Source organism: Haplochromis burtoni, unplaced genomic scaffold (assembly GCF_018398535.1).
Source record: "Haplochromis burtoni strain Fernald_Lab_line unplaced genomic scaffold, NCSU_Asbu1 Contig_84, whole genome shotgun sequence".
NCBI classification, from domain to species: domain Eukaryota; kingdom Metazoa; phylum Chordata; class Actinopteri; order Cichliformes; family Cichlidae; genus Haplochromis; species Haplochromis burtoni.
This window is the reverse complement of record NW_024582445.1, coordinates 2073583-2084113: the sequence shown is the minus strand read 5'-3', so window position 1 is coordinate 2084113 and position 10531 is coordinate 2073583. Positions and strand designations below refer to the sequence as shown.

Here is a 10531-nt window from a genome sequence, read left to right as displayed (position 1 = left end):
GGCTGGGGAGAGGGAGGTCTGGGCCTCTTTGCTTAGGCTGCTGCCCCCGCGACCCGGCCCCGGACAAAGCGGATGAAGATGGAGATGGACAAACACATAAACATCTTGTGATCACTGAGCAGCCTCACTGCAATTTAAACGGAATACTGAAGGCAACATGCCGTGAGAAATCGTGAGAGGGTCGAGCCCTTGCCATTTACATCCCCACTGAGGTTTATTCTACAGGTCCAGCTCAAAAAAAGGCAACTTCCTTCCATTCAATGTGCCACGTCTCTGACCTTCAGGCGGCTGCTGTTTTCCAAATGCTCTTTCACAGGAGCAGCATGGGGCTTTTTATTTTGTGCTGACTGCCACTGAACCTTAAAACACTTTCTGCTTTCACAGCCCGAGCCTCAGCTAACCAGAGAAAAGCTGAAACTATATTTACACAAAGGGAGCTTGGGACTGCTGCTTTTCTAAAGCTTTTATTCATAATATTCATATCAGCATGGATTTTTCCCCCCAGCGTGTCCCAACTATAGAGTATAAAACGAGACAAAAGCAGACAAATGCATGTGTGCAAGCACGATACTAAATGTCTGCCGTTTTTGACTTAAAGGCACAACACTAGCTTACTTCTTGTTAATCATATACGGCTTTTTTAAATATGTCCAGCATTACATATTTAGCATACCCTTTTACATGTATGTATGGGAAACAAATATTTCCCTTTTGGATCTAACTCACTCATGTTTATCATATTCAAGATTCCTTCCATTATGGTTACAGCTATTTTCAGAGTGTTCAGAACGTCTGAGACAGTGCGGCTTAATTTAGCACGCAGCAAGACAAACCCACAGATGTTGACTCATGCTTTTTACATAACACTTCTATCATCCAAACTGTGTTAACAGTTACACTGTGGGCACAGAGTCTTCATGCATAAACCATCTTTTCCACAGATTTTACAACCTGTTTTCGATTTTCAAACTGAACACCAGAGTACATCGAAATACAACTCGTTTAAAAATATCTGCACTCACCTAAGTTTGAAACTTGGGAGTGTGTTTTTTTTTCCAACTTTTAAAGCTTACAGTGTAGATCTTAAAAACAAATTACTATAATGTACACGTTGTCCGGCTTAAAGTGACTTTTTTTTACTGCTTTAGACCAAGAAGAACAAACAGGAAAAGATCACATCACTTCTCCTTAGATTAGTCTTCCCCACCCAGAATACCAAGGCCTTACCATCATCATCATCATCATCATCAAGGAAGCATTTTTTGCTACCTTTTTTTTTTAAATATTGATGATGCTTATGCAATATTCAGGAGTTTTAAGATCACCAACATCTATGTGCCTCTATCAATGAGCCAAACACACTTTTAATCAGGGCCACACTGGCACAAAAAACAATAAACAGCAACATACCTGTGATTTTCCAAGAAAGTGTACAGTTCCTCTTTTTTCATCAGCTCACACTTGATAAGGTTGTCGCGCAGGCCAAACTGCGGCATGGCTAGTATGTGAGCTTTGTTTGATGGGGTGTGGCTGGAGGATCGCACCAGGTCATCCCGGTCCTCTCGAGTGGAGATGCCCAGGCTGCACACCAGAGAAGAAATAACGTATGTGATTTGAGATGGAAAAACTGAGTCACAGAGGGTTGTTTTCTTTCTTTCTTTCTTTCTTTTTTTTTTTTTTTTGCGGTGGAGGGTGGTGGTGGGGGGGAATGTTTTAACAATTAGGGAGATGCTAGAAATGCTCATCTCCAGCTGTGTATTAACAGTCAGCATAGTCTTTAGCCTAAATGCATTAAGCCATACTTACTGGAGAGCTACAGTCTTAATGTACAGCAGTTCAACACAACAAAGACAACAATCTCTATTTCCAGGTGGTCAATATGGGATGAGCTAAGTTGAGAGGAGAAAATATAATATGCCCATATCATACAGTCTTCCAGGAACATCCTGAAACTTAACTCCATCACAGGGAATAGACATTAACTCAAAGCAAAGCAGGACCGAAAACAGACACCGTCTTTGTCTTTGTATTAAAATATAACTGTATTAGTGTGGGTATAATGCAAGACTTCCCCACCCTTGAAAAATTATGAAAAGATTCTCAAGGCCTCCTCACCTATCTTGGTTGGCAGACGCTCTGGACTTCTGTGTGCCACCGTTGGAACCTTTCTCTTTTTCTGAAGTTACTTTTTTGTCTGATGATTTCTCTGTTTAGGAAAAGATAAAACAGAATGGTTAATTACATGATTGCAGGACAGCTATGCAATCATAACTGCCTGCACAGTGAACCACAAACAAAGTACTATTTTCATTTAGCCGGTTAAGATATTTTATTAATATATTAATAAACTCATATTTCAGCCTTTAAACAACCAAAATGTAAGAATCAAATTAAGCTAAATGTGAATAAATATAAGTAAACCATAAAAATGCCAAGTCAGAGCTTAGTTGTTGGGGGCAATCGACTGAGGCCTCCTCCTGCAGATGGATACGGTTTCTGCATTCCAAGTAGCTGGATTTAATGGCTGAGTGCGAAGTATTAGACAGCATGCCCCTGTCTCCTAAAGCTTGGCAGGCAAGACAGCTGGCTCCAGTGAAAGGGAAAGCCAGGTTCTCTGAGCAGGAAATTAAATTCTACAAAGTTATAATAAGCTACATTAGACAGTACAAAGCAATGACCCGAAAGAGGAGATACAATCTACATAAAAAAAACCAACAGTGAATTTCTTTTCTCAAAAATTGTTTCAAAATGACAAACTTAAAACCAACTGGTCTCTTAATGTTTTTACAATATGTGTGTAACTCTTTTCTATGTGCAGCATTTGAGAAATGAACAAAAAGAAAAAGGAAATCATATTTATTTAAAACACAAGGTTAAAGAAGTAAGACAACAAAGCAGACAAGGCATAAACCAGTGAAACACAAACAATAATAAGATAATAATTTTAATAAAGTAAAGCAAAAACACGTGCTAATAAAACTGGTTTTATAGATTATTTTCTTTTTTATTAGACATGTCTTTTGGCAGAACAGCTGCAGCATCAAAGTCTGCTGTTACTTTCACCTCAGCAGGCAGTTGATGTCACTTTTTCTGCATCGTTGTTTTAGGAAATGTCACTCTAATTACCAATAAGACAGGTTGTGACATGTGCACCAAACCCCAAGAAAAGGTCAACATAAAAAAAAAGGTGCTAAGAGTTCAAGCCATTTTAAGCCCTATTTAAAAATCCTTACACTAACACTGACATTTTAATTAAAAAACAGCAACTATGTTGTTTCAGTCAACAAGAAAATCCCTTTATTTGACTGACAGAACTTCCAGCAAACTGTGAAATTGCTCTTGAAAACACTACAAAAGATGCTCTTATTGCACACACAACCCACATGCAGCTGTCAAACAGCACTTACCCAGTGTCACACAAAATGCATAAATAAATAAAAGTCAGTGGATGTGTATGTCCATTCTACTTCACTTTTGAATACCTGCTGCCGTGCAGACAACTTTTGAAACAAATCTTGTGGCATTAAATGCACACATGCTACTGACTGGAGATCTTATCATATTTCTGCATTCTCAAATCAGCAAGGAAATGACTGCAAAACCTTGTGGTGTTATACTGTTGCATGCACGTTATTAAAGACATACAAGTTTTTCTCTCTCTCGTTTAAAGTACAGCTGCTTATCTGTTAGATGAAAAAAAAACCAATTTACAGTTAAAAACAGTACAACCAGTATGAGGCTATGCGTTTAAAACATTATATGGTACATCCTGCACAGGCTTTAGTATCTTTACCCATACAGCGGAAATCCAGCTGTATGACCTCTTGCTCACTCCCTTTGTCACAGGATGCCTCTCTATATGTGTGCAGCTACTCGTAGCATAAATAGCAAACTCTTCTATCAGGGCTCTCTTCCGTATTAACGCAGGAGTATCTCTACAAAATACAACCGGGCAAAGTTCATCATTACACTGCTTCACAAGCAGAAACACGTCAGATTGCTCATATGAATTATTTTTTTCTTTTAATACTTAACTGTAAATTTACATCTGCTTAATAAACGGTTGGAGCGTCATATATTTTAATTGGATGACATGCAGACTTTTCTTTTTGAAGGCGAAGCAGACAGTAAACGGAGACCTATAATAACAGAGAGAGCCGGTGGGAACAAAGTTTACAGGCAACTGATTGAAGCTAACAAGCTAAATCGGCTAAGAGGATAAGTCGGGAGTGAATGGGTGAACGTGGAAATACCCTGACAACAAGTGCAAATGGCTCAAAATTCAAGACAAAAAAAAAAAAGAGCCTCTCGGTGAACGACACAACAATGTGTCACTAAAACGTGTTGTTGCAACATTTTTCCTAACAGGTGTTCCACTTCTTTTAAAACCACACAATGACGATGATATCGCGGTGCTGAAGTCTGTGCTAGTGCTAGCTGTTGTTCTCTTTAACCGAGCTCCTATGATTCTATGATTCGCGGCGAAAAAACAATGTATCGAACACATTGCTACATGGATGTGAAATTACCCAGTTTCATCGATAAGCACTTAAGCTAATGAGGCTAAAGTTAGCATTTCTTGACAGAAGAACTAGAACTGCACGCTAGCATTAACTAGGAAGCAAGCTTATCCCGGCCGGATGGCAGGGACCCCAGCGTTTCTTTCACCTCCTCAAAATCAACAAATTAAACCAGGAATAGTTTTTTTTCCATACCAAAGTCTCTCATCTCCATAGACATCTCCATTTATTGCTCCCACGCATTCTGTGCAGAAGACCAATGTCCACTCAGTCTCAATCCAAACGCTATAGTAGTGGGAGGAGTTTACACTCCCACCGCTGCAGAGATAAGACACCGAAACAAACCTAATCGACTATGCAGATTGAAATCGGAAGACTCAACAACATTGCATTAGATTAGGAAAATTAAACATATAACGAGAGATACATATTTAAAAATGATTTTTGTTTATTTGTTATGGAAGTAAGTGTGTTTGTGTGGCACTTGACTGACAAAAGATGTTGCACGCAGAGTTTTACACGGTATCACATGCTGTGTGATTTGTATAAGGTCATTCCATGTTTTGCATACTTGTCAGCAATAGCATGCCAGTAAAACAGAATGCACAAGCATAATGATTGATTCAAATCTGCTTAAAATCACACAGCATGAGGAACGTACACAAGTTGGGAAGCTTTTCTGTTTAAAAGCAATGCACAAAAACACTCAGATATCTCACATGGCTTCTCAATTTGTTATGTTTTTTCTTTCATTGTTAATAGCAGTTAACAATAACTGCACTACATTTTCTGTTAGGCCTGTTGGCCCTGTGAGCTCTCGCTCTCTAGTTTACTGTGGTGCATTGAATGAAAAAAGGACAAATTAAAAATACAGGTTATTCCTGTGGTTTTCATGCTTTGTCACGTCAAGATGTCCTTTCGACTCCTTTCAACTCACGTTCAGATGGAGTCAGTTGAATTCAGAGGAAGTGGCATTTGCAAAATTGGATGTAATTTATGGTGCAATACTGACACGCAAAAACTGCACACACGAAGAGACAAAATGGAGAACACGTCCCAACATCCACTGCACAGATGCTGGTGGACCAATTCTAGTGCAGTTCATTTTATTGCATAGGGAGACGTTGGCAGACGGCACATAGAAATTAAAATAAGGTGAAAAACCTGTTTTTCCGTGCTGGTTGAGTTTAGTGAGAGTTGTGCCGATGGGTGCGAGGGCTTGTTTGACAACTTCCTGTCCTCTAGTGTCTTTGTGGTACTTGGTAATCCAGTCAAACTTGGGTATCTGTGTGGGAGTCCTGCAAACATCTGTGAAAAAAAGCAGGGAGGAAAAGAATGATAAAAGAACTGTAAACGATTCTTGCCTTAATGAGAAATTCGACAAGAGCCTAGTGTGCACTTTAAGGCAACACAAAAAGTGTTAAGAATGAGAAAAGTTGCATTTTGCAACTTTATTTTAAAGCTACCACCTAAAATTCCTTGTCTTGTTTTCATAGTAAATTACCCTGTAAGTCAACCTCCATGGTTAAATTCACCTCTATGGGCTCACCGTGAGAATTTTTCTTTTTAACAACAGCCGGCATGCCATTTGTTCTTACCATCACTGGTGTCCCACAGCAAATTAAAAGCCTTTGGGGCTCTACTTGGAATACCGCAAAAAACCCACATCAGTCTTTGCTTGTGTTCATTTGGGACTTCCACCATGAAAACGGCGAACTGGTGGGAAAAGCGGCACATCCATAACAAAGCACACCATCTTTGACCTTTAACGGCCTGATACTTTCAGATGAACAGAAAGCAGGCTGTAAAATTGTGGTGCAAATTAACTAATAAAAAGGAAGTAACTTATCCTGTTAACTGTTGTCATGTCTAATTTTCATGTCCCATTGCTAAAAGCTATGTGCACAAAGATTAAGTAAGAACAGCGTATACTGTCCAAACTCCACCCTTCCCTCTCTGCCTGCTAGCAATTCTCGCACAGGGAAGTGTCACCACCAAAACAGCAATAACCAGGAGTCTTTTTCAAAATAGATATATTATGTGGTTTTCCAGAATAATATAACCTCTAGGTTATTAACTCAATAGGTATTGTTTCACATAGGTTACTACAGCAAAATATTTGTGCTTTTTCACACTCTTCTTCACTTAAGATTCAAATGACCTGTCTTAAACAAATAAGATGCTGGTGCTACTGCGAATTAATACTTGATTCCAGTGAACCGACAGCTTTCAAAGGTTATTCTTGTTTCTTGCTGGATGTCATGTAAACACATCATATAGGGGCTAACCTACCACTCCACGCCTTGTTGACTTCGCTGAGGAAGAGACGCGAGTTGGAGCCAAAAGGAAGTTTGAGGTCTAATTCTTCATCCTTGTAGCTTATTCTAACTCTGGTATCAGCGCCTAAAATCAGAAGAAGAATGCAGGAGGCGAAAACAAGATGTTCATTATCGTGTGGTGCACCAGTTATGCAGCTTATTTCTAATTGGGCTGTAATGGAAACTAGCACACTCACCCACAACCACAAGTTCCTCTGGTGAGGAAACTAAAAAGATTGTAGTATGAGAAATATGTTTCAGAGAAATTACCGTCACATTATTTTTGATTAGGTACACTGTTGAAATAGCATAAGGGAATATTTATTTGAGATGAGCTAAAAATATTTAAACACTATTCACCTGTGACAACTGCAAAGTCGACAGAGATGGGTATTATGGCCTCCAGCAATACATCGTCAGCAGTAATTGCCATTCTTCGATGGGTATAAATGAAGATTCTGTAAAAACATTACATTGTAATTTTAAGATTTGTTTAATGAAGTCTGTATTTCAGTTAGTTCTCTGCCTAACTAGAGCTAACACATGCACACTAAAAAATATCCCTACAGAGCATGACTGTGGTACCTTTGTCAGGCAGGTTAGTGTAACTCTGTAGTGTACAGTGTTAAGCAGTGGGTGGTACTGCTGCCACCCACTCTTCTTAGAAAACACTTTTTAGACTGAATTCAAACAAACTGCAAAGAACTCATGTCAGAGATATTTTTTCCCCACCAAGCCACTAAAACTTACGCATGCTCGTTTGCAGACTCCACGAGCCCCAGCAGTCTGCTCTCTGTAGTGTCATCAAAGAGGACATCACATTGGACAGCATGATTACGTTTTAGTTAAGGAGAAAGATGTTGTTTACACTTGATGTTTAATATCATATTTATCTGCCAGAAAAAAAAAAACCTTTCAGCAAAGTCTACTACAGTGGGAACGTGAAATTGGATTTCTATTCCTTACAAGTAACTATTGCACTTTTTACAGTATTTCTTAATTTCACAGAGTAATATCAAAAGTATAAACCAGTGCATCTATATGTCAGCATATAAATAAGGCTAATAAACATATTTATAGATCAAATTTCCTCTCCCCGTTTACATGCAACAATTCATGTTCTTCTCCTCCTCCTTCTGCTTCTTCTTTAGGGGTTGCCACAGCAGATCATCTGCCTCCATATCATCTTATTCCTAGCATCCTGTTTTGTCACACCAACCCTCTGCATGTCCTCCTTCACAACATCCATGAATCTTGTGGTCTTCACCTGGAGGGAGCCTCGCAGCGCCATCTTCAAGACCCTTTCCCCCTTTGCTCCAAACCAGTCAAACTGAGCTGTGCCTCTGATATACTCATTTCTAATCCTGTCCTGGTCGTTCGCAACAAAAATCTTTCCAGCTCTCAGCTCTGTCTCCTGACTTTTTATTTTTATCAGTGCCACTGTCTCAAAACCATATGTCACTTTGGATGGTTTATCCTATGTATTTAAACTACCTCACTCCCTCACACCTTGCATCTTAGACCTGGCCCTCTCTCATTCTCACAAATGTATTTGGTCTCACTTCTACTAACTTTTATTCCTCTTTTCCCAAAAGCATACCTCCACCTGCTCCTTACTCTTACTGCAGATCACAACGTCTGCAGTAACTGTTAACTTGTCTATTTCCACTGCAAACAAGAAGGGGCTGAGAGCCGATCCATGATGCAATCTTACCCCCGCTTTGAACCCATCTGTTACTCCTACCGCACACCTCACCTCTGTCTTGCTGTCCTCATACATGTCCTGTATCACCCTCACATACTTCTCTGCCACTTCTGACTTCCTCATACAGCACCAAAGTTTCTCTCTTAGTACCGTATCATATGATTTTTCTAGACCCACAAAGACTCAGCACAACTCCTCCTGATCGTCTCTGTACTTCTCTATCAGCACTCTTAAAGCAAAAATCGTGTCTGCAGGGCACTTCCTTGGCATGAAGCCATACTGCTGCTAGCTCAAATCCTCTCTTCTTAACTTGGCTTCAGTATCTCTACCCAAACTCCTTATGGTATTATGCAACACTTCATGTTATTACCATATTATTAAAAGAGGAATGACAGTAACAGTAACTACTCTCTGCACCTTGTTTTGAAAACATATTTTTACGCACATCTTACTTTAAGACAATGACAGTGAAGTTATAGGATCACCAGCACTGACAACAAAGACAAAGCACACAGCTGCCACCTTGTGGACAACGTGTCTCACTACAGTATTGAGTACATGTTACCTATTTGAAGGAACTGCTGACTAGACTAGTTTTTAATCTAAAAACAAAAGCACCAATAAACTCCATGTGCACTCAACTGCAATGCCCGGATAGAAGCCTAAGTAAAGCTACTCTTTAGTCAGAAAGATGACAGCCAAGTGGCACAACCCAACAGGCCCCATTTCGAGCTCAGCAGACAGAAAAGCTGTTGCGCCAGTCAAACGCGGTTTTTTGGAAGCATGTAATCTATAGTTTGATTCGCTGGTCAACCACGAACCAATGCGTGTGAGTCGGGAAGGATACCATGATGCAGTTTTCTTCCCTTTCTAAAGTTTCTTGAATTGCGACGGACTGATCCATAGTGTTGACATTCAAGCTTGCTGGGCGACAACTTTGGCACCACGCACTCCAAACGAAAACCCACTCCGTGGAAACTCGAGCAGCTCAGTTATTTCTCTCTGAAGTGGAAGCGCAGCGCAGTGAAAGGGAGCGCAGAAGCTCCGCGGAATCCCACATCATTCCTTTTCGACCCAGAAGTTTTCTTCTTTTTCCACCTTCCTTCGCTGCTGGCCCAGCCCGACCCAGTCTGCCACGCACTGATTCAGGATCGCGCTGTACACCCAGTGTGACGTCACTCTGTTTGGTTTGCAAAGGCCTGAAGCCGCCAGCTCAAGGACGGTTATGTCTTGCAACACCTCGCACTCCTCAGAAGTTGCATCAAAACTTTTTGAGGAAGTGTTGATGACCCCCGGTCAATCAAGCGGAAGTGGTCGATTGCGTATTTTTTTTTCTTCAAAAAATATTGTATTGCATTTACATCTTACGTTGTCAAAATGGACTACTGTATTACTGTCATTAATATTATTTGATTTCTATTGATCTTGGAGAGTTAAAATTTAAGAACTGTTCAGGATGTGTGTAACGCTGATTTTTTTTTTAAATTATTTTTTAAAAAGCTGCTATCACAATACATGATACTGTGATAACTGTACTGTATGTGCTTTTGCACAGTTGGCACAGGACATACACCTTTGTGCAAAGTACAGTGCTCTGTGTGCAAAATACATAGAGCACATAATGTGTAATCACCTCTCATTTATGTATACTTTGCTAGGAAAAAGGGAAAAGGGTTCAGTGATTTCTTGAATCATCATACTGTACTGCAAATAAAGCACAAACTCAGAGTTTGTACAGTTCTAATGGGCTCTAAAGTCATTAATTGGTATTACTACCTTTATTCTTCAACACAGCCTGAACTCTCTTGTGCAGGTTTTCTTGTTATTTCTTTAAGCAGTCTTCAGGAATAGTTCCCAGGCTCACTGAAGGACATTCAAAGCTCTTCTTTGGATGTTGGCTTCATTTTGTTCTGTTCTCTCTCAATATGATCCCACGCTGCTTCAGTAATCTAGAGGATGTAAATCCATGACTGATAGTGTTCCATTGT

The 10531-nt window shown here is 39.9% G+C and overlaps 1 protein-coding gene across 2 annotated transcripts in view; it reads right to left on the bottom strand.

Moving 5' to 3' along the window:
• Nucleotides 1-9778, bottom strand: part of inpp5b (inositol polyphosphate-5-phosphatase B) — a 29579-nt gene extending 19801 nt beyond the window's left edge. The window contains exons 1-8 of one of the 2 annotated variants that reach the window (XM_014334608.2): nt 9391-9778; nt 7589-7668; nt 7199-7296; nt 7036-7065; nt 6813-6923; nt 5685-5828; nt 2116-2206; nt 1411-1581 (exon numbers count right to left, since the gene is read on the bottom strand). In XM_014334608.2, the coding sequence (XP_014190094.2) occupies nt 1411-1581; nt 2116-2206; nt 5685-5828; nt 6813-6923; nt 7036-7065; nt 7199-7296; nt 7589-7668; nt 9391-9447 (782 nt within the window). In that variant the 5' untranslated portion in view covers nt 9448-9778. Of the gene's footprint in view, nt 1-1410; nt 1582-2115; nt 2207-4715; nt 5653-5684; nt 5829-6812; nt 6924-7035; nt 7066-7198; nt 7297-7588; nt 7669-9390 lie in introns of those variants that run through there. The other variant, XM_014334610.2, reaches the window with a different exon arrangement.
• Nucleotides 9779-10531: the final 753 nt, after the last annotated feature.